Source organism: Panthera tigris, chromosome C1, assembly GCF_018350195.1.
Source record: "Panthera tigris isolate Pti1 chromosome C1, P.tigris_Pti1_mat1.1, whole genome shotgun sequence".
Taxonomy (NCBI): Eukaryota; Metazoa; Chordata; class Mammalia; order Carnivora; family Felidae; genus Panthera; species Panthera tigris.
The window spans coordinates 185182488-185209857 of NC_056667.1; the positions used below are offsets into that span (position 1 = coordinate 185182488).

The following is a 27370-nucleotide window of genomic DNA, read 5'->3' on the forward strand; positions in this document are numbered from 1 at the left end:
CACATTTTACAGAGAGGTTAAGTGACTCATGTGAAACCTCAAAAACACCCAGGGACTAGATTCTCCTTTAAATATCTATACTCCAGGGCACTTGGGTGGCTCAGTCGGTTGAGTTGAGGGTCCAATTTTGGCTCAGGTCATAATCTCACAGTTCGTGGGTTCAAGCCCCACATCAGGCTTTCTGCTCTCAGCACAGGGCCCACTTCAGATCATCTGTCCCCGTCTCTCCCTGTCCTTTCCCCACTTGCACACACACACACACACACACACACACACACACACTCTCTCTCTCTCTCTCTCTCTCTCTCAAAAATAAATAAACATTTTAAAAAATAAAAATAAATGTCTGTATTTCAGCATCCCTAAAAGAAAACCAGCTTGAAATTCCTTCTCACCCTTCTTTCTCCTCCATGATCAGGTCTCCTCCATGAGAAGTACTAGCTATATCAAACCCATCCCATACTTACTAAAGCATGATGCTTGCTATACAGTGAGGCACTACTAAAATGAGTAAGAAATTGCCATTGCCATAAAGAATTTCAGTATAGAATAAAAGACAACTGCAAATACAAAAGTAGATTGAATATCAGAAAGCACAAAGTGCAAAGTTCAGAAAAGGAATATGTTTACATCAGCTGCAGTGATTAAGAAAGGCTTAAGGGAAGGGTAGTATTTGAGATAAGCCTTGAAATAATAAATGGGATTTTGACAGTAAAGAATGAGGAAAGGACATCTCAGTCTGATTAAAGCATAGAGTTCAGGTGTTTGGAAACTTTTCTGCTCGAGATACAGGTTATAAACATTTCCCAAGGGCATAGGTAAATTAGGCTGCCTGCCATATACAATTCCAAATGACCCCCTCCCTCTCTCACTTCCAGGAACATATATCAGCATGCAAATGAGTGAGAATGATCTTATAATAGATAATCTTCCATCTGCTTTACTTTTTAAAGGAAATCACTTGCTAAATTTAATATAGTTTTTAGTCAAAAATGCTTGCTACACCCCATGATGGATGGCAATTACAGGTTAAGAACCACCAGTGTGATGGGAAGTAAAGGTGAGAAACATTGGTCAGAACTATTCCTGGGTGATCTGGAGTACAAACCACAGCATGTAAACAGTGAAGAGATATGATTCAGGCGGCATCTGGGAAGATTATTCTAGAAGGGTGGAGAAAGGGATAGCACAGTTAGGAAGTTATTGCAAAAGTCCCAGTTACTTAGAGGTAATAGAGGCCTAAATGAAGATATTACTGGAAAAAGATGATTGAGTTGAGAAATGTGACAAATATAGAAGACAAGCTTTGTGAGGTCAGAGGTCTAACTTGTTACCTCTGTGTCTCTAGTGGTCTTTAGTTCAGCAACTATTTGTTGAATGGATAAATAAGATCTTGGTGGCAAGACAGTAATGCTATAGCAGTGCAGCCAGAATGTCTGGGTTCAAATTAAGCTCTTCCATTTACTAGTTATATGACCTTGGGTAAGTTACTTGACCTCTCTATGCCTCAGTCTTCCCATCTATTAAATGGGGCTAATGATGGAGTCTAGATCATAGGGTAGGTTTTTTTTTTTTTTTTTAATGTTTATTTATTTTTCTGAAAGAGAGACAGAGCATGAGCAGGGGAGGGGCAGAGAGAGAAGGAGACACAGAATCTAAAGTAGGCTCCAGGCTCTGAGCTGTCAGCACAGAGCCTGATGCAGGGCTCAAACTCATGAACCAAGAGATCATGACCTGAGCCGAAGTCAGATGCTTAATTGACTGAGCCACCCAGGTGCCCCAATCATAGGGTAGTTTTGAGGATTAAATAAGGTGGAGTGCTTAGAAGAATACATGACACATATATCTGCCACATAACAGTAGCTATTCTTATTAGTAAAACAGTGTGCCTTTAACAGAACTTCAGAAGTGAGAAAAACAGTTTAGGGGTAAGGGTACAAAGAGTGTTTAGTTTGGCATTTAGTGGAGCTACCAGATAGGCCTTGGGGAAAAGGCTTACACTGAGGAATCTGACTCTTGCCACTTCTCTGCGCTCCCCGTAGTCCTCCCATCTCCCACCAAAATCCAGTCACACTAGCCCCTTTCAGTTCCTCCAACAGGTCAGGTTTTTCCTACCTCAGGACCTTCCCACTGTCATTCCCTCAGCCTAGAAGGATAGAGAGCCTTGACAAATATGTAATGATTCAATAGCATTTGGCACTCTTTTAAAAGTTAACTCCGGGGCACCTGGGTGGCTCAGTTGGTTAAGTGTCTGACTTCGGTTCAAGTCATGAACTCACAGTTCGTGGGTTCGAGCCCCGCGTCAGGCTCTGCGCTGACAGCTCACAGCCTGGAGCCTGTTTCAGATTCTGTGTCTCCCTCTCTCTGCCCCTTCCCTGTTCATGCTCTGTCTCTGTCTCCAAAATAAACATTAAAAAAAATTTTTTTTTAAGTTAAATCCAGGGGCACCTGGGTAGCTTAGTCAGTTAAGTGTCTGACCAGCTCAGGTCATGATCTCACTGTTGGTAGGTTCTAGCCCCGTGTTGGGCTCTGTGCAGACAGCTAGGAGCCTGTAGCCTGCTTTGGATTCTGTCTCCCTCTCTCTCTGCCCCTCCCCTGCTCATGCATGCTCTCTCTCAAAAACAAACTTTTTTTTTTTTTAATTTAAAAAATAAAAAAATCAAAGTTAAATCCCTAGGAATGTATAAGGTAAGAAAGCAAAGTGGAATAAGATAAAAGGAATGAGCACAGAAAAGAGGAACAGCAATTGCAACGGACTATCCAGGGGGGTAACCAGGATACTTGGAACGAAGTTTTTAAGGAGATGGGTAATGTTCTAAATGCTCAGAGGAGGAAAGGAAAATGAGGATCACTGGATTTGGCAATAATTCTGAGGAAGAACTCTGAGAAAGTAATTGTCCACGATGTTGAGAGGGGAAGGCAGCAGAGGTCAGACAGTTAAATAAATCAACTAATATAAACTGATTTACCAGAAATGTTTGATAAGGGAGAGAAGCAGAGTGCAGGGAAGATGACTGTAGCAACAGACCCTGTTTTTAGGGTTTGGGTGGGATTTTTTGGTAGGAGGATAATAACAATGGAGAGGAAAACAAACTAAGATACAAACGGAATAAAAACATGAGGCTAGATCTTGGAGACATTGTGCATCTCTGCAGTTTTAATGCCCACAGTGCTTTTCACACGCGTTACCTTGTCCCTCAGCTCTCTGATGATACATCCTCTAATTCAGTGGTTCTCAAAAGTGTAGTCCCTAGACCAGCATCATCAGCATCAGAGGGAACTTGTTAGAAAAGCACATTTTTGAGTCCTACAACAGATCTACATAATTGTGCGGGTTAGACCCAGCAATCTGTGTTTTTAAAAGTCCTCCAAGGAATTCTGAGGCTCTCCAGGTCCCCGCAAGGACCACACTCAGGAGAAAACGACAAAAGACCGCTGCAAGGAGTAGCGGCCACAGTTGGAGGGCAGAATTTTCTTCTGAACCTTCCATCTGGATCTCCCAACCTCCTAAGAGAGGCAGTGCACAACCCCAGCCAGCCAGCGGCACCTCAAAGCAAAGTCGCCCCGCTTCGGACTAGCCTGAGCGAGTTCTACCAACCCCAATGGGAGCGGAGGTCAGCTAAGGACCCTTGGCCAAGCTCAGCCACCGCCCTAGAAAGGGCCCGAGTGCACCAAGTCCTCAGGCTTCGACTTCCGGCGGGGGGGGGGGGGGTGTCTGCTGGGAGGGACTCCGGGCTGCCGTATCCAAATTCTTCAGGATTGGCGGGGATGGGGGGCGGGGTATTTGTTCTTCTAACCCCTCCGTGTGCTACGAGGCCGCAAGGGGCAGAGAGGGAAGAAAGACAGGCTAGGATAGGATAAGTTTCCGCAAAACCTTGAACCCAATAAAGGAACAAAGAAGACTTAAAAACCCTTCTCCCTGTCCTTTCCTACTTTCCCACCCCGAATCCCAAGGAATGGAAAAGGCGGAGGCTCAAGGCCTCGTCTAAGGGAGACGCGGGGAGGACGCTTGAGGAAGAAATCTCGCGATAGGAGGCCGGCCGGGGCGGGGGTGACACCTCTTCCCTCCTCCTCGCGTTAGTTCCGGTCGCAGAGGAGACACCGCCGCAGTTGCCGCCACATCGGGGATTTCTGGCTCTTTTCTGTTCGCCTTAAAGTCGGTGAGGCGCGACGCTCGCCTGTCCCGGGACGAGGTTGTGGCCCTCAGTCGCCAGACAGGGCAGGGGGGTGGGGGCCGGCAGGTCTGGTGTGGCCCGGCTTGAATGGGTCTGAGCCGCCGCCTGAGGCCAGGCGGGATCCGGGGCCTGGATTGGAGGTCCACTGCCGCCACCTCAGCAGGGAGGTCGAGGGTCTGCGGCCCGGACCGGGACGTGGGGGCCCGGGGGTGCGCTGCGGCGCCAGAGACCGAGGGACCCTCCCCCCCCCCGCAGCGGCCTTGCCTGGCCTGGGTAACAAAGCCGCTGCGGCCTCTGTTGGGTGATGTACGCGTGGGGGGTTCTGGCGGGAGGGGCGGGGGAGCAGCCACCACCTCTGCGGCCGCCTCCACCACCGCTGCTTTCGCTGGAGGGCGGGCGGATGTACGGGGCGGCGGGGCCCCCGGCGCGAAGCGCCTCGGCGCCTGTGGTCCGCTCGTTGCGGCGGCCGCCACCACCGGCGACGGGGTCAGTGGAGAAGGGGCTGCGGGCCGAGAGCTCGCCCCTGCGGCGCCCCGCAGGGGCCGAGGGGTTCTGGGTGGGGGGTGGGTTATCTCGTTCGAGCGGCAGACACTGGAAGGGTGTGGATAGGGAGACACGTGCTCGGGGAGGAGACTTGGATTGCAGGGTACGGGGCAAAGGAGGCTAGGCCGGCTCTCAGTTCATTTTGCAGGCTGGAGTGGTGCAAGCGGCCGCTGCAGTCACGGGCACAACTTCATAGGGTGGTGCTGCTCATAGGCCCACGGTAGAAAGGATTCACCCTTTGACGGTGTCTGAAAATTGACGTACACGGTTTGGATACCTCGCGGCAATGATGGCAATCTCGCTTAGACTTATGTGGTGCTTAGAAGTAGTGGAATATGCAGGCGAATTCAAAGAGGAACGAGGAGGAAACCAAACAATTATGTTTATGATGGGTGATTTGCCCCTAGTCACTATGGTGCTGCTATAAAGTCTTTTAAAAGTGTACTTCACCGTACATCTTCAGAGTTTCTTGTAGGGAGAAATGCAGGATTTGAAGTTACATTAATTCTTGGTGTCTGCCCCAGGTACTGCCAGGCTGAAAGTGTTCTATTTGATTTATATTGTGACTACACCAAGGTTTGATGCTTTGTTTTTAGAACAAAATGTTATGGCACTGATATTTTTAAGGCTTTATTTTCCTTTTCTTAGGGTGTCTTTTATGAATAATCAAAAGCAGCAAAAGCCAACGCTATCAGGCCAGCGTTTTAAAACCAGAAAAAGAGGTAAATATGTTTTAAAGTCTCTCTCCAAACTTCCAGAATAACTTTGATATCTTGGTTTTTCTGCCAGGCAATTGCTTAATAGTAAATCTTTTGAGAGAAAATATCAGAAAGGAACTTGAATTTCTAGTTGACTGCCATTTCAGATATACCCTTAATATTTTTACTGCTTTTCTAAGCCTTTAGTTTTTAGTATCAACATATATATCTCTAAGGTTAGTGACTGGTCTTTTTATTGTGAGGATAAAGTACCTTTTTTTTTTTTAAGTATGGAGTGCATTTTCACTAGCTAAATTTTATTTAAGCAGACTTGCTTGAGGGGAAAAGTTAATTTATGAAAGGGAGCTCCTAATGCAATTGCTGATTTTTCCCAAACTTTGTGAAGATTTCTGAGAGAAAAACCAGACTTTACACATGGAAGCTAATTATGGAACAGAGTTCACACTGTCGTGTCTTTTGAAATTAAATACTTCTCACAGACAAGTACTAGAATTCTGTTAACTGCTTCTATTAGTGGGTAGTTAGGTGAATATTCTGTAGCAAAGCACTTATTAGTGATACAAAGTTAAGTGGGGTGTGGTCTCAGATATATTTTGTATTGGGCTTAATACTTTCACCAGGATTTTTCAGTGTTATTGTTCAAAAGCCATATTGACCTTATTTTACAGGAGATTTTGAGGAAATAGAACTGGGTCAGCTACTGGTTATAAATTGTTTTTTTCTACCCTGGGTAACAGACACTTTGAGATATATATTACATAATCTTTTGTAATCCCTGATCATAGACTGTCCTCTTGTAGTGGGGAGACTAAACAGTGATTTGATTCTAGTCTTTTCAGATTTCTTTAGATGTCACCTGCTAAATAAATTTTCTCAAGAGGAGGAAGAGGAGTTGGAAACTGAGCAATTCAGCAGTAATAGGGAAAAGTCTGTATCCCCTTGAGGATGTGGTGATACCAAGTCATTTTATTGTTATTAGCATCAGGAAGAGGTGTCACTTCCCCAGTTCCACATTGAGATAACTCATGCCCTCCTAGTTCCTCATGGTGGGGTCCTGGGTAGCATGAACAATCATCCCAGTTTGCCTGGGACTGAAGACAGGACCTAGGCTTTTCAGTGCTAACACAAAGTCTTGGGCAGACAGGGAGGAGTTGGTCACTCCAGGGCTGTGTGAAAATTACGGTAGCATCTAACCTAGATAGGGAAGTCAGCAAAGGCTGGGTATGTCCCTAAGGCACTGTTAAGTACCAAATGAATGATTTAAAACAAACATACAAACAAAGTGTTATGGGCATTTAAAGAAAAGAATCAAGAGCTCCAGCATTTAGACAGAATTTCACTCAAGAATAAAATTTACCTAAAGTTTAGAGGATGTCCTAAATTTCAGAAGAGCCCAGAGGCAATAGGAGAGCATTTGGAGTAGAAATTGCCTCCTGGCAGTAGGAACACACTAGCTCATTTAACTCCTCATTTATGAGACTTGTGTGAAAAAAATAGTAGGAGACAAGCCACACAATTCTTGTGACTAGGCAGTCATGCCTTGCATTTGCAGAGGATATGTGTAGTCTTTTATTGTGTCTGCTTGCATTGCAGGTCTTGGGTAAGCTTTGTGTTTTGTTTTTTTCAGGTGTTGAAATAAATGAGATTGTGATACATGTGGTTAACTTATTCAGTAGTTACACTTTCATAAGGTGGTGGTTTCATGGCATTTTGGTAAGCCTTTTAAAACTAAATGTTGTGGGGTTTTCCCCCCAGATGAAAAAGAGAGGTTTGACCCTACTCAGTTTCAAGACTGTATTATTCAAGGCTTAACTGAAACTGGTACTGATTTGGAAGCAGTAGCAAAGTTTCTTGATGCTTCTGGAGCAAAACTTGATTACCGCCGATATGCAGAAACACTCTTTGACATTCTGGTGGCTGGCGGAATGCTGGGTAAGTGTCTGGGTTTTGTGGGAAATGTGATGTATAGAGATGATGTGGAATCCAGAACATGGACTGTTTGACAAACCTGTCAAATTAGGGTGGCTTTGTTTTTGGCTTTTTTACTTTCTTAGGATTTTTCCATTCCCCCCGCCCCCAGGTCATAGTAGTTTAGCAAATTATCTTGCTCTGTCTAGCTTTATAGTTGAAATCTGTTAGAAAATCATAACATTTGGAGATGACTTTTCTGATATGTACATCCCTACTACATCCCCAATCAGTAATTTTTCCAAACTGTGTTTGAAAACTCTCCATTAATGGAGAAATCTTAGCCTCTTATGTAGTCTTATGAAATACTACTTCTGTGTGCCTGAGGACTAATCCTACATTCTTCAGTATTTTAGCCACAATCACTTAGAGTTTGGCTAATATAAATTGAGATGTCCTATAAGTGTCAAATATACGTTGAATTTTAAAGACTTGATATAAAAAAGAATGTAAGACATGTCAATAATATTTTGAATACTGAAATGTTAGAATCAGTATTTTTGATATGTTGGATTAGAGTATATTAAAATTGCACCCTTTTTTGGGGGGGGGGAGAGAAAGAGCCTGAGCCAGGGAGAGGGGCAGAGAAACTCATTTTTTTATAAGGAACAACTAAGACAGTTTACAGGTTTTCTTAATGTTTATTTATCTTTGGGGGGGGGGGGGGCACAGAGTGAGAGAATCCCAAGCAGGCTCTGCACAGAACCCAGTGTGGGGCTCAAACTCATGAAGTGTGAGATCATGACCTGAGCCAAAATCAAGAGTTGGACGCTTAACTGACTGAGCCACCCTAGGCACCCTCGGAGGAACTCTTAAGTAGGCTCCACGCCCAGCGGAGAGCCCTGACACACATGGGGTTCTTAAAACTGCAAGATCATGACCTGAGCCGGAATCAAAAGTTGGGCACTTAACTGAGCCACCCAGGTGCCCCTGTTTTAATGAAGTTACTAGAAGATATAAAATTACATCATGTGGCTCACATTATGTTTCTGTTGCACAGCACTGCTCTAACTTCCACCTCCACCCTCACCAGCTCAGGATGTCTTAAAAGAATGTGCCATTTAGTTAAATATCTTCAAATGATGGTGATAATTTCATTTCCATAGCTCTTTAAGACATTTCAAAATGTTTTCACAGTGATATGATATTGATCCTCAGGGCCAAGCTGATAGAATCAGAACTCTTATTTGTAAGCCTGCAGAATGGAGGCTTAAAAGGCTTCAGTAACTTACATGCAGTCAAATAATTACTCAGTGGTGGAACCAAGGAACTTAACGTTCATATGTTCTAATATATTCCATTATATTAGCAGTTTGTAGTAAGAAATACCTATTTTCTATTTACAATACTAACCCTAAATCTGCTTTTAAAATCCTTTTTTAAACCTTTACTAAGGAAATTTTCAAATATATCCTAAAGAGAATAGTAAAATGAACTTCTTGGCTGTTACCCTACTTAATTGTTAACAGTCTTAGTCTGGCTGTGTTCCCCCTGACTTCATCCCCCTACCCCATATTTCAAAGTGTATATCAGACTCACTTTATCCATAAATACTTACAAATGTATATGAAAGGTAAAGACTAACTTGTAAGTTTTTATGGCCCAGCCTCTTAGGAAGCTTGAAGGGTTGTTTTCTGTATGGAAAGTTATGTTATCAAAAACAACTTAAAACATCTCCACTTGAGTGACAGATTTGGTACTGTTGAATGGTTAATGCAGTGAGTTTAACTGGGTTGCTGAAGGGGGTTATTCTCTCAAGTTGTTTCACTTTGTTCACCAACCAACCATGTTGCTTTTGAGATAGTGACTTTGCTCTCAGATCATCTTTTAGAATTTGTATCATTTTATTTTATAATGAGAATCCTTCTAGAAAGTAAGATTGAAATAATTACTAATTTTAAATGAAGGTCACTGCAAATTTTTTGTAAAATATACCTTAGCCCCAGGTGGTACACTGGCAGATGACATGATGCGTACAGATGTCTGTGTGTTCGCAGCACAAGAAGACCTAGAAACCATGCAAGCATTTGCTCAGGTAAATGAAACTATATATTTATTTCAGTTAGCTATTCTCCATCTGAATAGGAGTAGTCTGCTTTTAAGAGGTTGCAAATAGAAAGTTGAAGGAATCTGAACTGAAGATTTAGAGATACTTTTTGGTGTAATATTAACGAACTAGAAATTTCAAATGTGTTGAGGAAAACAAAGTAGAAAAGATTGAATTATTTTCCTGTTTGTCCCTTTGGAATTAATCCATTTTTAAGGAAAACCCTCAAACTGAAAAGGAAAATCATTTCCTTGTCATTTCATTCAATTAATGTTTATTTTTTTTTTGAGACAGAGAGAGACAGAGCATGAGCAGGGGAGGGTCAGAGAGAGAGGGAGACACAGAATCTGAACCAGGCTCCAGGCTCTGAGCTGTCAGCACAGAGCCCGACGCGGGGCTCGAACCCACGAACTGTGAGATCATGACCTCACAGTTAAGTCGGACGCTTAACCGACTGAGCCACCCAGGCGCCCTGCCTGTAACTTTTTAAAGATGAATGAGTTAATAGGCAGATTAGCTTACCAATCAAAATTTCATTCAAAGGTTTCATACATAGTTTGTGTTATTGTAAGCAAAGAATTCAAGTGCTCCTAACCTAGAAATTTGTTACCTGTCTTTGGGAAAGTAGAACTATATTCTCTGATCTTATTCTGTTAATAATCCTACAGATGGGTAAATGACTTGTATTTAAGCAATAAATAGTCCTTGCTTTAATATCTGGCAATAAAAATCTATCGTGGGTGGCTATTAAAGTGTTATATTGTAAGTTTTGAGAGTTGACAGATTCTTCCCAAGCGGGCTTTTTAAATAGCTTGTAAATTCTTATATCCAGTGGAAGTTTCCCTTCTTTGATGCTCTAAAGATACTGTGAGATACTCAGATCTTTTAGGAATCTGGCATCTGTAGATATCAAGTTATTAAATTCCGTTACTGTTCTTCATAGGTTTTTAACAAGTTAATCAGGCGCTACAAATACCTGGAGAAAGGTTTTGAAGATGAGGTAAAAAAGGTATGAACAACAGTATGCTTTGTGGATACAGAAGGTTGGGGTCAAAGAGGGGAACATTAAATCTTAATTTTGCCACAGATTTGAGAGGATTTTAGGTATTTAGGTAGACTGTCATTGAAATGTGATTTGGGGGTGTATCATTTAGTTTAATTTGCTACAGGGGTATACATTTAGTTTAATTTGCTACACAGTGTTTCCTAGCTTTGTGTCCAAACAAGTGGCAAAAAACTAAAGACCAAAATGGGGTTTGTTCAAAAGATACAGTAAGATCAGAGTTAAGCAGATTGAGAAAGAAATTTAGCATACTTGATATTGAAGTCTTAGTCTATATATTGGTAAATGAAAAAATGTAGTAATGTTAATAGTAACATCAGGTTTCAACCTGTTCTAATTATTAACTCATGTAATACAGAAACCCTGTGAGGCAAGTTTTATTATCCACATACATATATGTGAGGAAACTGAGGCACAGAGGATAAGTAACTTGTTCAGGATCACTCAGCTAGTGTTACTATAACTAAGACTAAAACTTGGATGGTTAGACCCCAGAGCCCACACTTTTAATCAGTACAGGTTGCTTTACTATGTCTCTTTATATAATACAGTTGCTCTTTTAACCTTTAACTATTTACTTTTATAGCTGCTGCTGTTCTTAAAGGGTTTTTCAGAGTCGGAGAGGAACAAGCTGGCTATGTTGACTGGTGTTCTTCTGGCTAATGGAACACTTAATGCATCCATTCTTAATAGCCTTTATAATGAGAATTTGGTTAAAGAAGGTAATCAGCCTTTAGTAAAGAATTGTCTTTAGTTGTGTGAAGGTGAGGATACCAAAGAGCATGAAAGATGTACTGATAATAAAAACTAGGATATAACTTACATAGATTTGATTTGTGTAATAGTCTTAGTTTTTTAACTATCTTTAAATTTCATAAAATAAAACTCATTAGATATTTAATATATACCTTTGGCTGTCTTTAGGTATATAGCAGATGTGGTTATAACTTAAAAAGAGAAATGCCAGGGAAACCCAGAAAGATTAATTCCAATTGGGAGACTTGGGAAAGTCAGAGAAAGTGACTTTAGGGAGAATGTCAAGCCAAAAAGAAAATAAGTTGCCTGATGTAATTTTCATAGTTAAATAATTCTGTTAAAATAAAAACAAAACTTTTTAAAAACTAGACTACTGAGTGTTTAATGTGCCCTATTTCCCACAACAGCCCTGTCAAGTGTAAGAACTGTTACAGTCATTTTACACATTAGAAAGCAGTTTAATAACTAAAAGTACCTAACTAGCAAATGAGACAATAGAGAAATTGGAGTGAAATGGTAAGCAGCTTAGTGGCAGAGGGAAGTTTGGGGATAAAGGGAGTAAGTCTGTGGTTGAAATGGGGAGATAGAATGGTTGAAATCCACTTGTTTCTGCTAAGTAAGCTCTTTTGTTCTACAGGGGTTTCAGCAGCTTTTGCTGTAAAGCTCTTTAAATCATGGATAAATGAAAAAGACATCAATGCAGTAGCTGCAAGTCTTCGGAAAGTCAGCATGGATAACAGACTGATGGTTTGTAACTTTTTTGATTCTTCCCATTCTTGCCAACACTTAAAGTGTGACAAGGGAACTTTCTCATTTCTAATCTGTGAAAAGAAGTGGTTTTTTACTGATACTATTTAAAGACCACTTGACCAGATTAAATTCTCCTTTCAGGAACTTTTTCCTGCCAATAAACAAAGTGTTGAACACTTCACGAAGTATTTTACTGAGGCAGGCTTGAAAGAACTTTCAGAATATGTTCGGAATCAACAAACCATAGGAGCTCGAAAGGAACTCCAGAAAGAACTTCAAGAACAGATGTCCCGTGGTGATCCATTTAAGGATGTAAGATATTTTTGTTTAAACCATCTTTACGAACTAACTAGAACTTAAATAAAATTTTAGAAAAAATAAGCCATCTCTGTGATTTTTTATTCACTTGAGAAGCTTTAAGGTATTTCACCAGAGTGAGTTTTAATTAGTGGCTGTTGAATTATGTGCTGGGGCTTTTCATTAGCCTTCTTCACATTTAATGCTTTACTAGTGCCCAGAAATTATAGGGCTTGGGGATTTTGTAGGGTTCAAGCCAGTGAATAGATTTTATGTTTCCATCTCCATCCTTTTCCAACTGGTTTGCCTGTGTAAATTAAGGCTTGGACTAGAGGTCCATCCCTTCCAGTTCTAAAAGTTCTCTGATTATATGTGGTACACGTGTGGTTCCATTGCCAGTTGTGTTTTTATGTTTTTGTAAAAGGTCTAAGATTGATGTGTAGAGTATACATATCAAAACTGATTTACTAAATTGGGATTCTTTTTGCAGATAATTTTGTATGTCAAGGAGGAGATGAAAAAAAACAACATCCCAGAACCCGTTGTCATTGGAATAGTCTGGTCCAGCGTAATGAGCACTGTGGAATGGAACAAAAAGGAGGAGCTTGTAGCGGAGCAAGCCATCAAGCACTTGAAGGTAAGTCTGACTTCACCTTTCTTTGGCTCACGGTTTAAAAACAAATACATGTTTAGAAATAGCATTGGCCTGAAATTTGTTGTTTGCTTTTGAGGGAGTATTGGAAAATATGAGCATTCCTTATTTATTCTCTAAAATACTAACATTGTATTGACAGTTGTCTGGAATCCCTGGTGCAGACAGTATTGCTTGGTTGGCTTAGTTGCTTCGAGAGCCTTCTGCTTAATTTAAGTTTCCATTACATAGAATATAATTTACAGTGATTTTAAAAGATCTGTTATGTTCTGTATTTTAGGAATTTTGAAATGGCTGGTCATTATAAGAAGTGACTACATTTTTTTCTCTTTTCCCTTTAAAAGCAATACAGCCCTCTACTTGCTGCCTTTACTACTCAAGGTCAGTCTGAGCTGACTCTGTTACTGAAGATTCAGGAGTATTGCTATGACAACATTCATTTCATGAAAGCCTTCCAGAAAATAGTGGTGCTTTTTTATAAAGGTAATTTAAATTTTGGATTTTGTGAATACATTTAATAAAAATCCTAAAATACTCCTCTAATAATTTCAGTGAGTCTGAACATTAGCTCCATAAAATATTTTACTCTAATCATAGGACTGAATTGTCTCTAATTGAATTGGGTGCTTTTTAGTGTATTAATATCCAAACATCTTTAAACCTTATTAATAAGTTAAAATCTAAAACCTTCTTGGTGTGGCCTCAAACTTTGTCTCCTATTCTCTACCAGTTCTCTTCCCCAGACACACTCTTCACATCTCTGTAGTCTTTGGCCCATGACAAGTTGACTTCCCTTCTTCACTCTACCCCGTTAGCCATCTTGTCCTTCAAGATCAGTTCAAAATGCTCTGGTAAAACCTTCTATTTCAGTTATTATTCCCTTTTCTGTGATCCCTATTTCAGAAAACTGATCTAAAGTGGTTAATAAAGATAAGGACTTTGTTGGGAGAGAGCCCATTGCAATATATGTAGATTACTATCGTTGTTAATAATGTTTGGGTGTTTTTAAACATCTGTTTTTGAGAGCATGCTCGTGAGTGGGCGAGAGGCAGAGATAGAGGAACAGAGGATCTGAAGTGGATTCTGTGCTGAAAGCAGTGAGCCAAATGCACAGCTTGAACTCAGAAACTGAAGTCATGACCTGAGCCAAAGTTGGACACTCAACAGACTGAGCCACCCAGGCACCCCTGTTTTTTTGTTTTTTGGGTTTTGGTGTTTTTTGTTTTTCTTTTTTTTTTGAAGGGAGAGAGAGAGTGTGCTCACGCAAGCTGGGAGGATCCCAAGCAGGCTCCACGCTATCAGCTTAAGCTCAGAACCTATGAGATCATGACCTGAGCCGAAACCAAGAGTCAGATGCTTAACCTGCTGAGTTTAATGAATTATTGATCAAGTATCACTGATTACTTAATCATAAGGTTTCTCAACCTTGGTATTCCAGATATTTTGCGCCATTTAACTCTTGGTAAACAATCCTGTGCCTTATAGAGTATTGAGTAGCATTTCTCCTCAGTGTAACAATCAAGAATGTCTCTAAACATTGTCAGATGTCCCAGCACGGGGATGGGGTGTGTCAAGTTACCTTCAGTTGAGAAAGTCACTGGTTTAGTGAGTGTTTTTCCTAGCTGTAGGTTCCTATGTTGGCAAGAAGTTGACAAAACATTTCTTTATGTAGGTTTCTCATTTTATCTTTTCTATTTTTCTTTAAAAATTGAAGAAACCAGTTGAGTGTTCTGAATACAATTGTTATTTTTACTTGACTTCAGTAGGCTATTTTTTACCATGCACACATCTGTACCTTACGTGGCATCTGACTCTGCCTGAAAAACTCCCAGATGTAATGATGACTCTCTTTCTAGCTGAAGTCCTGAGTGAAGAGCCCATTCTGAAGTGGTATAAAGATGCTCATGTTGCAAAGGGGAAAAGTGTCTTCCTTGAGCAAATGAAAAAGTTTGTAGAGTGGCTCAAAAATGCCGAAGAAGGTAAGTCTTTTACTTGGTGCAGTTTGTTTGGTAAGCTGGAGAACTAATTTTAATGTGGCCATTGTATATGCCACCTTTTTTTATTCATATACCATTCTGTAACTTGAATACAGACTTTCATTCATTTCTGACAGATCTGCAAATACTCATTTACTTTAAGGCAGGTAGGGAGAGCTTGGCTTTAAATATTGAAGTATTTTGATGGCTTGGCCATTAGACATTCTGAGGAGGAAAATTGAAAAGATTGAGACTTTAATATTCATGAATTTTGAGATGTATAAATGAAGGCTTGTGAATATCCTCATAAGTGGGGGATTATTAATAATATATCTTAATTAAAAATCTTCAAAGTTATAAATGGGGACTTTTGTTTTCTTTTATTGTATAATGCTTGACTGCATCTTTTCCCCTTTTCTAGAATCTGAGTCTGAAGCTGAAGAAGGTGACTGAATTTTGAAACTACACCCTCAGTAAAGCAAACAGGAGTTGTAGATAAAATGTCATGTCTCATGTGTCCTGGTTCTTACATCTTCCTACCTCCCTATATCAAGCATGATATAAGGGCTTTCATGGCAAATTTTATTTTAAATGTTTCTATGGTTACTGGAAATGTTGGGTTTAGTTTCTAAAACCATGTTTTAAGTAGCTACAGGAGCTATAGATTTGAATCTAATGTTGCATTAGTCTTTTCAGTTATCTTCTACCTCCTGTATTTTCTACTGTAATAATGTAATTTAAGGCCTTCCACAATGAACAGTTCACTTTATTCCCTGGGTTTTCTATATAAACAGTTTTCAAGATATGATTTGGTTAAAAATAATTTGTTATAAAAATTCTGTTTGCAAATTAAACTGTAAAAGTATCCAAAGTCTCAAAAGGCAATGATTTGTGTGATAATTTAGTATGCCCAAAGCCCTGCTCATCAATGAAAATCTCATATACAGTAATTGAATTCATTAACATGAATCTTGAGTATTTGGACCGTTGCTTGCATGTTGGTATTTTCTTGCATTTTTAACCCTGGATGTCCTTGAGCTCAATTGTTTGCTCTATGGTTTTTATTCTTTAGTAAAGCCATGGAGAACAAGCTTGAAAGTGAGTTGTTTGGGAAATTGTGTATGACAGAGGTGGTGGGAAGAAGAAAGTTGAGCTTGTTCTCATTAAAAACTTTTGCATTCAGTTTGTATCTTTCCAGGCAAAACCAATGGATATTCTTTTCATACAGCCATTTTCAAATGTACCTTAGAAAAATCTTGTCATTTAAAGTATTTTACGCTTGTCATGCACTTAGATTGAAAGGAAAGGGACTCATAAAATAGTGTGCGTGCCTGCCTGGCTCAGTTAGAAGAGAGCATGTGAATCTTAATCTCACCATGGATTCGAGCCTCACATTGGGTGCAGAGATTACTTTTTTAAAAAAATAAAAATAGTATGAGTAAAAGAAGTGACTATCAAATCCCAGGAAGTTGTTAAATATTAAGTGGTCAGCATGTTCTGAGACTCTAAATGTAACTCATTTCCTCTTGCCTTAGAGTATTTGTTGTAAAGAATGAAGTGCAATGATGATACATTCCCACTTGATCATGTTGGATCAACTTCATTCTCTTGACATCCTTTTAAATAACTCAAGCATCTGGCTATTAACAATACCCTAGTTTCCATCTTTTTAAATTGCCATGAGCCAAATATCTCTTATATACAATTGATCCATTTATTTCAATGGCTGCCTTTTAATTTCCATCTTTCTTTTCTTGCTGCTACCCGTATATATATTATATATATGTTATATATATATATATATATATATATAGTCATTAGAAAACAAAAAATGACCACCACTTTGGTGGAGAGACTTCATATTAATAAAGTGAACATTTTGAAAAGGTGTTTTTTTTGTTGTTGGGAAAAGAAACCAACTTAGAATGATGCCACCACACTGAATGGAAATTGCCCCTTTCAAAGGTGCCGTTCTTAGGAGCCAAGAATTCGGTGTTTAAAAGTTCATCTTGAGGGAATATGTGTAATATAATTTGAAGTAAAGGTGTAGTGACCTTATGAAGAACATAACTGATACCATTATGAATGGGGTGAAATTGTTAAAGGAATAACTTTGATAGTTTTAATGCACAGGCAAAATGTATTCACTAGGTTTCTACATAGTGATCTGCTTTTACTTTGTAATTTGTAGTCCTCAAAAGACTTTTTTTCAAAAATAATAAAGTCCATCCTTACGCCTAGGTTATAGGTCAGTCTTCTTTAGTTTTTTGTTGGTTTTTTTTTTTTGGTGTATTCCATGTTTATACCTAGGAATAGCTGTACGTTATGCGTTCAGACAACGTCTCTACTGTGCAAGCATTTAATAATCGTCCTTTTCATCCTATGATTCCCTAACTATAACACCCACACAGAATTCCAGTGTAGCGGAAACTACATTAATATTTCTATAGCCAAACCATTGCATGTTACTGTCGTACAAAGTGTACCCTATTTTATTATATACTGTGTATAGTGAAAGAGTGTGTAGTCTTCCAGAACTACATTATGATCTTTGATCATAGTTTTTTTCTTCATAATGACAAAGTAGTATTTACTTACTACAATGTTACAGTAAATGGATAAGTCACCTGTGATACTATAAAGAAAGGGAATGCTTCCTAAAGACTACAGATTTTCATTTTGAATTATAAGTGGAATTTTGGAACTTGGCTGCCAACGCCCACCTATGGCCTCAAATATTTACTGCTTAATCTAGATGTTAAAATTGTACTTGTAATTATAATTGGATAATGTTAGCTGATTTTCCTAACTTGGTGTCAGTTTCCAAGGATAAGTCGTCTTTTAAGTGCCATAATTAAATATGTTTAGAGCTGATCCTAAGTTTCTTAATTATTCTGGGAGTATTGTCCTAGAGATATTTGTTTGTTCTTATGAAAACTCCAAATACAAAAATGCCACAGGAAATTTTGACATAGCATAGTGATGGTGGGGAGAGGAAATGCGTGTGACTAAGAGATGTATCTGCGTTGTACATGAAAAAGAATAAGGGTGATTGGGGGGGAGCCCTTCTCGGGTGGTATCACCCCTATTGTGACCTAATGTATCTTTTTAAAGGGGAGGGGAGCTAAAGATAAACATTTTCATTGGCAGATATATCTTTATGTATATCCATATCCTGAGGCAGTATTTTAATCATTTCCCGTTGGTTTTGAAGATTTTAACAGATTGTTGATTGTAACTGTATCATAAGTAGAATCATTTGGAATTCTAATCTATAAAAATCAATTAAAACCCTGTGTAGCAGTTTATAATTAAAGTTGCTAGGCATAACGCTTAGATAATGGTATTGAAATTTTACTGATGAAACTACAGGAGATTCAGGAAATGACAGAACTGTTGGTTGGCTTTAAGTGTAACAGATGCCAAAATTTTAGTGTGCAGTATTACTTGGACTACTGAATGACCTTTGTAAAAATTTTCCTCAGATGCTATTTACAGGTGCCATGTAAAATAGGTAAAGCATTTGTGAGAGTTCTGGTAAATTGCCTTGCTATGATTTCTTTATGTAAAGTAGTAAGTAGTCCTTTAGTATTGATATAAAGTGTTTCTGTTTACCAGCTTACTGAGGCCTAAAGGTTTAAAATATAATTAAATAATAGGTTGTTCGGTGGGCTTTATTTAGGTGGACTCTAGTAGATGTGATAAGTACTTTTAAAAACGAATTGCAGTGGATATGAGCTAAACCCAATCTTTTTTTTTTTAATGTTTTATTTTTATTTATTTTGAGAGAGGGAGAGGATCTCAAGCAGGCTCCACATTGTCCACGCATTGAACCTGACGTGGGGTTCAATCTCACAAACCGTGAGATCATGACCTGACCCGAAAAATGAAGAGTCAGCCTCTTGACCAACTGGGCCACCCAGGCACCCCTGACCTAAACCCAGTCTTACCCATACAGTTATACATAATTATGAAACTTGGTGTGGATCAGAAAGGTTTCCCAACCCCCTTTCCTTCCCTACTTTCCCTCCCCTGTTTTAACTGGGCAATTAGCAGCCATATCAAATCCAACCTTTTTTGATTTCCATGCATTTATATTTTTTTCTTTAGAATTATAGTCTCCTCTCTCCCAATAATTGAAAAAAGGATGAGGATACTTTACAGATGCACTCAGTCACTGTCAATTTAGTAACTTTTAAAAACCTTATATAAATTAAAAGTTCAACTGTTTGTAGTGCCCTAGAGGAAACACTAGTAAAAAATCTGCCAAGTCCTTTGTTTTGTAGACTGTCTAGAGGGACCAAGACCTTGTTCAAACTATGATCAGAATGTTTATGGTTGTATTTATTAGTGCAGGCTTGAGAACTATGCATTAAGTGTATACAGTGAATTTGGGGTGTTACAAAGTTATCAGATACAGTTGAGCTGTTCCATTTCAGGAGTTCCCGGTCTGTGTGACCATTTTACAATACTGAAGGGAAAAAAGTTTAAACCTTTTTTTTTTTTCTTTTTTAGTTAAAATTTCGAAGGCTGTGCTTAAACACTTGACTTAGAGGTAAACCTATTGTGTGACCCATTACAGACTGCAGCCTCTATTACTTCAAAAATCTGTTTTGTGTTCTCTGGCATCTTAAGAATATTTTCTCTGTAAATACACCTCATTTCCATTCTAGTTAGGAGTAACGGACCCCGGCATGGCAAACAGTTGAAGAGCGGAGAAAACTGGATAGCTGATACTACAGATAGTTGTTGGACCACCTCCAGTCCAGCCATCCAAACCAGTAATTCCATTGCTGCATTATTTGTGTTAACTGTGAAATTGGCTTCTTGTCTGTACCCTTGAAGTTGAATAAAATTTCATGAGATTCCTTGTTAACTTAGAGAAGCAATGACTATTGTTGCATTGGTTGTTGTATGCTAATAACCTATAAGCACTGGAGTTGCTTCTGGCTCCAGTCCTTGTCCTAGTCCTTCCAGTTTTCCCCCTGGCGTTTTGAATACCATTGAAAGGCCTATTCCTCTTTTTTTTGTCTGGACCACTTTGGCTGTTGTTTGGCTCACATGTACTTCAAACTTCTCCAAATGCTCAAAAACTGCAATCATTTCTCTTCATGAAATACTAGTGCCATCTACCCTCCCTGGAAAGTTTCAGCTCCCCTCCCTTCAGCCCTCACATCTGATGGGTCAAGTTCTGTCCATTTCAACTCCAACTCTAATTCATCCCACCAGTGTCTATTAACAGCCGGAATAGTCTTTAATTCAAGTAAAAATACTTAAGAACTTTCTGCTGGAGGGACCTGTGTGATTTTGTAGCTAAATCTTCCTTTTTCACTTCTTCACCGCCCCCCCCCCCTCAGTGCCCAGCATCCGATAGTACTTCTCAAGTAGTAAGCATTAAATACTACATAAGTGAAGAAATAAGAACAGGGATGACCGTGCTTCTTGGATCTAGTCAGAATACTGAAGTTGATGTGAAAAACTAGAATGGATGTTTGCATGTACAATGAAAGTTGTTCTGTGATTTTGGAATATTTATTTAGAAGCAACTTTGGTAAGGTGGAATCCAAGATACTTCTGTTCTATGGCAAGGATTGCTGTGACTGATGTGACCTGGCTGGACTAAAAACTTGTCAACAATTCGTAAATGTGTGTTGTCAGGTGCTCTGCTGAGCTTTAGCACTGTGGTAACAAACAGGACTAGATGCCAAAATTCAGGCCTACAGGAGGGAGCTAATCACAAGTGAGGTGAGAGCAAAACCAAAGGCATGGTAGGTACTGGCAGGTTGGAGCGTCTGGTTTCAGGGCTTACATAGTCTGTAAACCCTTAAAACAACCATGAGAGACAAATCACACTCAAAACATGGTTTGCAAGTCCCTAACATTGAACAAATAGACCATGCATGTGAAACAGTTGGAGAAAAATACCCCTCTATTAGCTGTGTGGCTGGGCAAATAATTCAACCCTGAGCCTTGTTTTCTACATCTGTAAATAAGAATTATGACTGATGCCTATCTTGTGGAGTGATTGAGAAGTTTACAATAATCTACTTAAACGAAGGTACTTAAACAGTACTCATCAGAAGAATCTCTCCATGAACTGTGGCTGTTGTCAAGGATGTGTTCCTGGGGGAACTAAATGCCACGGACACTGCTAAAGCCCTGAATACAGGTTTCCTGTTTGATTTGAACCAGTAGAAGGTAATGAAAGTCCCAAAAACCATTGACATGATATTTTTACTTTAGCAACTGTAGAAAGAGACACAAGATTAACTGAAATCGTCATGACCTGGTAGTAACAATGGAAGTCATGTTTTGTGTGCATGTGGTCAAGTGTCTTTCCCAAACTCCATTCTAAAAATATAAAAGTTATAAGTCCACAAAGGTTAATGGCATATGATAAGTATCTTTTGTTGAGAGAAGGAAAGCAGATAGGTGACCAATTGGCGGGGTTTTAGCTTTGTCTGTTCTGCTAAGCCCCTGCGGTGCAGCAGAGAGCTAACCATAACTTAATTCAATACCGCAGGTCTAAGGGAAGACTCAGAAGTTGGGGCACTGGTTTCTTTTAAGGGTGGGAGTGCGGAGCAGGGTGGAAAGCATGAGTTTATTGGAGTCTTTAAAAGGAGTAGCCACCTTTGTCCACTCCCCTTACCCTACACCGCCACGTGACTGGACTTAAATTCAGCAGAAAACAGAAGGTTTACCATCTGCAGAAAGAAGTTGGGGCTATGGACTGGCGGATACCAGACACAGGTAATAATACTATATTAAAATGCAAAAAACAAAATGGGCAGATCCATAGCATTATACATCTGTGTGGCAGAGATTAACAATTGTCCCTGATACTATTCTCTGACTTTTTCTTAGAATCCCCAACATTTAGCTGGACATATGACTGCTCAAAAAACATCTCAAAAAAGAAGACGAAGAAGAAGAAAATACATCTCCCAGCCCAGCCTCCCTTGTAAGTGTGGCCACATGATTAAGTTCTAGATGGCGGGATGAGCTATTTCCAGTGCCTTTGAAGAGGCCATGTCTTCTTCCTTCCCTTTCTCCTTCTTATAGCTGGAAATGGGCATGATGACTAGAGATCAAACAGGGCTCTTGGACCATAAAGATGAGGGATGATTTGCTGAGCATTACAAAGCTACAAAATAGAGCCTGAGTTCTTGACACAAACTTTTTCAGTGTTCCATCTCTGACAATCTACGTCTGGACTTCTTTCAGATGATAAAGAAAATATCTTGTTTAAGTTATTTTTATTTTAGGTCTCCTGTTACATGCAGCTGAATGTAATCCTAAAAAGTTGTTTAGAAATATAAAGAGAAATAGCAAAAGGGACAGACTCAAAATAGGCTCAAGATGAAAAGCTGAATAGATCAATCCTCATAGGGGAAAAAACAAGTGGTAGGTGTGCCATTTTTTAAGTTATTATCTTGTTTCAAACACTCTTGTCCTATGTGATGATGAGGCTGGAGCTCTGCAGACTACATTTCTTACATGGGATTAGAAGTAGGGAAAGGTATGGAGAAGAGTGTTCCTCAAAGAGGAAAGAGCATGTGCAAAAGGCTGGGAAAAAAAGGAATTTGGTTTATTCAGGTAAAAAATACATTAGGTCTAAAAAAAATTAAGTGTACAATGCATTGCTTTTTAATTCCTTCACAAAATTGTGCAGCCATCACCACTACTGAATTCCAGAACATTTTCATCATCCCAAAAAGAAACCCCCACAACCATTAGCAGTCACTCCCCATTTCCCCTTCTCATCTCATCAGTTGTACCAACCACTAACCTACTTTCTATCTCTATGGCTTTACCTATTCTGGACATTATTTCACATAAATAGAATCATACAATATGTGGCTTTTTATACCTAGTTTCTTTCACTTAGCATAATGGCTTTAAGCTTCGTCTAGGTTGTGCCATGCATCAGTATTTCATTGCTTTTTCTAAAAGGCCAAATATTCAATTGTACGGATATATCACATTTTATTTATCCATTCTTCAGTTGATCAACATTTGGGATGGTTCTACCTTTGGACTATTATGAATAATGATGCTATGAGTATTTGTGTACAACATTTTGTGTGGATGTATGTTTTCGTTTCTCTTGGGTATATACTTAGGATGGAATTGTTTGGCCACATGGCAACTCTATGCTTAACTTTTTGAAGAAGGACACAAATGTTTTTTAGAATGGATGCACAAGTTTTACATTCCCACTAGCAAATTTCTCTACATCCTCATCAACACTTATTGTTGGCTTCTTTGATTATAGCCATCCTAGTGAGTATGAAGCATTATCTCATTTTGGTTTTTATTTGCATTTCCCTGATGAGTAATAATGTTGCAAATCTTATTGGCTGTTTGCATATATTCCTTGGAGATATGTCTATTCAAATATTTTGCCTATTTTTGAACTGTGTGACCTTTTATTATTGAGTCATAACACTTCTTTACATATTCTGCATACAGGGCATAATTCCCTTATCAGATATATGGTTTGTAAATATTTTATGTCTGTAGTTTGTCTTTTCATATTTTTAATGCTGTCTTTTGGTGTGTGTGTGTGTGTGTGTGTGTGTGTGTGTGTGTGTGTGTGTGTTTAAGTAGGCTTCAAGCCCAGTGCAGAGCCCAATGTGGGGCTTGAACTCACAACCCTGAAATCAAGATCTGAGCTGAGATCAAGAGTCAAAAGCTTAACTGACTAAGCCACTCTGGCACCCCTTGATGCTGTCCTTTGATGCAAAACCAGTTTTTGAAATTGTACGAAGTCCCATTTATCTACTTTTGTCTTTTATCCCCTGTGCTTTTGTTATCCTATCAAAGTAACCACCTAATCAAAGTTCATAAATATTTACTCCTGGGGCACATGGGTGGCTCAATCCATTAAGCAACCAATTTTGGTTCAGGTCATGATGTCACTGTTTGTTGGTTCAAGCCCTGCACTGGTTTGTTAGTTTGAGCCCTGCCTTGGTTTGTTAGTTCAAGCCCCACATCGGGTCATCTGCTGTCAGCACAGAGCCTGCTTCAGATCTTCTGTTTTCCTCTCTCTGCCCCTCCCCAGCTCATGCTTGTGCACTCTCACTCTCAAAAATAAACATTAAAAAAAAAGAAAATATTTACTCCTATGCTTTCTTCCAAAAGTATTACAGTTTTAGTTCTGACATTTAGGTATATGATCCATTTTGAGTTAATTTTTATATGTGGTGTGAAGTAGGGATTCAACCCCATTCTTTTGCATGTGGAAAACCAGTTGTCTTAGCAACATTTCCTGAAAATATTATTCTTCCCCTTTGAATTGTTTTGGCACCTTTTTTCAAAAATCAATTGCCCACTTTCTGGATTCTCATTTCAACTCCAGTGATCTGTCTATCCTTATGACAGTATCATACAGCCTTGATTGTCACTGTAGCTTTGTGGTAAGTTTTGAAATTGAGAAGTGTGAGTCCTCCAATTTTGTTCTCTTCTAAAATTGTCTTGGCTATTTTGGGTTCCTTAGCATTTCCATTTCTGCAGAAAAGGAAGCTGAGATTTTTGTAAGAATTATTATATCTTAGATCAGTTTATGACTATTGCCATCTTACAACCCATGAATATGAAATGTCTTTCCACTTTTTTAGGTCTTCTTTAATTTCTTTCAATGATATTTTAGTAGTTTTCAGTGTGCAAGCTTCACACTTCTTTGGTTAACTTTATCCATAAATATTTCATTCTTCTTAGTGCTATTGTAAATCAAATTTTCTTAATTTCATTTTCAAATTATTCACTATTAGCGCATAGAGATACAATTGTTTTTTATATATTGATCTTGTATCCTACAACCTTCCTGAACTCATTTATTAGTTCTAATACTTTTTTCAGTAGATTCCTTAGGATTTTTCTTGACACATACCATGTTCATATCATTTACAGATAGAGAATTTTACTTCTTCCTTTCTGAGGAAGACTTGCCTATTTGCCTTGGATAGAATCTCCAGTGCATTATTGAATAGAAATGCCAAGATTGGACATTCTTTTCTTGTTTGTGATCTTACAGGGAAATTTTTAGTCTTTTTATCAGTAAGTACAATGTTAACTGTGGGTTTTCATAGATGCCCTTTATCAGATTGAGGAATTTTCCTTTTTTTTCAGCTTTATTGAGGTATAGTTGACCAAAAAAAAAAATTGTATGTGTTTAGGGTGTACAAAGTAATTAATATATGTATACATTGTGGGCGCCTGGGTGGCTCAGTCAGTTAAGCTTCCAACTTCAGCTCAGGTCGCGATCTCACGATTTGTGAGTTCAAGCTCCATGTCAGGCTCTGTGCTGACAGCTCAGAGCCTGGAGCCTGCTTCGGATTCTGTGTCTCCTTCTCTCTCTGTCCCTCCCCTGCTTGTGCTCTGTCTCTCTCTGTCTCTCAATGATAAATAAACGTTAAAAAACTTAAAAAATGTATATGTATATGTTGAGAAATGATTACCACAATCAAGTTAATTAATACATCCATCACATCGCATAATTAGCGTGTGTGTGTGTGTGTGTGTGTGTGTCTAGTGAGAATACTTAATATCTACTCTCTTGGCAAATTTCAAGTATTTGAAATAGTAATATTAACTATAGTCATCATGATGCATAGCAGATCCCCAGAATTTATTCATCTTATGCCTGAAAGTTTGTATCTTTTGACCAACATCTCCTGCATCCACTATCCCTCATTCCCTGGGAACTACAATTTCTACTCTGTGGTTCTAGGAGTTCAACTTTTTTAGATTCCACATATAATTCAGAACATATAATATGTGTCTTTCTGTGTCTGGCTTATTTCACTTAGTGTAATGTCCTCCAAGTTCATCCATGTTGCTGCAAATAGCAGGATTTTCTTCTTTTATATGACTGAATAATATTCCAGGAATTTCCTTCTATCCCAAGTTTATTGAGTGTTTCTCTCATGAAAGGGTGTTGGATTTTATCAAATGCCTTTCCCGCATCTATTGAGATTATCAAGTATTTTTTGTCTTTTATTGTATTAATTTGGTGTATTACATTGATTTTTCATATGTTGAACCATATTTTTTGTATTCCTGGGATAAATCTCATTTGGTCACAGTGTACAATCCTTTCATATGCTGCTGTATTTGGTTTTCTAGTATTTTTTTGAGAGTTTTGCATCTGTATTCATAAAGTATATTGGTCTGTAGTCTTCTTCACCTGTGAGGTCATTGTCTGGTTTTGGTATTTGGCTAACACTGGCCTCACAGAATAAGTTGGGAAGTGGCCCTCTTCTGTGTTTGCTAAGAGTTTGCAAAGGATTGATGGTAATTTTGTAAACGCTGGTAGAAGTTACCAGTGAAGCCATCTGTGCCTGAGTTTTTCTTTGTGCAAAGTGTTGTTGTTGTTGTTGTTGTTGTTTTTAAGTTTTATTTATTTAAGTAATTTCTGTCCCCATGGGGGTTTGAACTCATGACCCAGAGATTGAGTCTCATGCCTTTCCAACTGAGACAACCAGGCACCCCTCTTTGTGCTAGGTTTTCAATTACTAATTCAATCTCTTGCTATAAATTTATTCAGTTATTTCTTCTTCTATCCTATTTTTTTTTTTTTTTTTTTTTTTTTTTTTTAATATATGAAATTTACTGTCAAATTGGTTTCCATACAACACCCAGTGCTCATCCCAAAAGGTGCCCTCCTCAATACCCATCATATCCTATTTTTTTTAATATTTTGTTTTAAAAAGAATTTTTTTAATTTTATTTTTAAATAATCTCTACACCCACCATGGAGGTTGAACCCACAACCCTGAGATCAAGAGTCACATGCTCTACCAAATGGGCCAGCCAGGTACTCCTATTCTGTTTCTTCTTGAGTCAGTTATTTGTGAAAGGAAATTTGGCATTATAATAAAATTTTTAAATAAGCATATCTTTTGATTTAGCTGTTCCAATCCCAGGAATTTATTTCCATTATATATTGCTATATAATAAATCACCCCAAAATTTAGTGACATGAAATAACAACTTTTATTATGTTCACAGATTCTGTGGTTCAGGAATTAGGGCACAGTAGAGACCAATTGCCTCTATCTCATGTCTAGGATTCCTAATCCAGGAAAATTCAAACAGTTGGGAGAGGGAAGTAACTCAAATGACAGAGGTCTGGAAACATTTGGAAGATGGTCTCAGATGACTTGGATACTGGGGCTGTTGACTGGAGCACCTACATGTGTCTGGCCCTTCTCAGTGACTTTGTCTTCTCATAGCATGGTAGCTGGATTCCAAAAGGTATTCTCTCAAGAGGGAGCTGCTGAGAGCAAGTGTTTGATGAAAACAAGATGGAAGCTGCATGACCTTTTATTGACCTCGTGTGACTTCTGCTGTTGTCTATTATTTGAAGCAGTTATCAGTTCCAAAGAACATGTGGAGTTGGAGATATTGTGGAAGACATTTT

At 38.9% G+C, this 27370-nt stretch overlaps 1 protein-coding gene and 1 long non-coding RNA gene across 7 annotated transcripts in view; one reads left to right on the top strand and one right to left on the bottom strand.

Annotated features, from left to right (window-relative positions):
* The window catches only part of LOC122240996, a 16562-nt gene extending 12417 nt beyond the window's left edge, over positions 1 to 4145 (bottom strand). The window contains exon 1 of the long non-coding RNA XR_006220883.1: positions 4059 to 4145. This is a non-coding gene — a long non-coding RNA (uncharacterized LOC122240996). The remainder of the gene's footprint in view (positions 1 to 4058) is intronic.
* Positions 4072 to 22727, top strand: BZW1 (basic leucine zipper and W2 domains 1). 6 transcript variants are annotated; one of them, XM_042995030.1, is made up of 13 exons: positions 4072 to 4160; positions 5367 to 5440; positions 7193 to 7369; positions 9346 to 9440; positions 10396 to 10461; positions 11102 to 11237; positions 11909 to 12018; positions 12163 to 12333; positions 12809 to 12955; positions 13315 to 13453; positions 14827 to 14949; positions 15368 to 15391; positions 19620 to 19822. In XM_042995030.1, exons 2-13 carry the CDS (start codon positions 5377 to 5379, stop codon positions 19787 to 19789), a joined length of 1422 nt encoding a protein of 473 aa, XP_042850964.1. In that variant the 5' UTR covers positions 4072 to 4160; positions 5367 to 5376; the 3' UTR covers positions 19790 to 19822. The 6 variants fall into 6 exon arrangements, with proteins under 6 accessions (XP_042850964.1, XP_042850966.1, XP_042850965.1 ...); XM_042995032.1 differs by having other exon boundaries at positions 4083 to 4156; XM_042995031.1 differs by lacking the exon at positions 4072 to 4160 and adding an exon at positions 4174 to 4193.
* Positions 22728 to 27370: the final 4643 nt, after the last annotated feature.

Coding starts and splice junctions, on each gene's coding strand:
- BZW1 (XM_042995028.1), top strand. CDS start 4,576: ATGTACGGGGCGGCGGGGCCCCCGGCGCGAAGCGCCTCGGCGCCTGTG. Junction 9,441..10,395: donor CCATGCAAGCATTTGCTCAG/GTAAATGAAACT, acceptor TGTTCTTCATAG/GTTTTTAACAAGTTAATCAG. Junction 13,454..14,826: donor AGTGGTGCTTTTTTATAAAG/GTAATTTAAATT, acceptor CTCTCTTTCTAG/CTGAAGTCCTGAGTGAAGAG.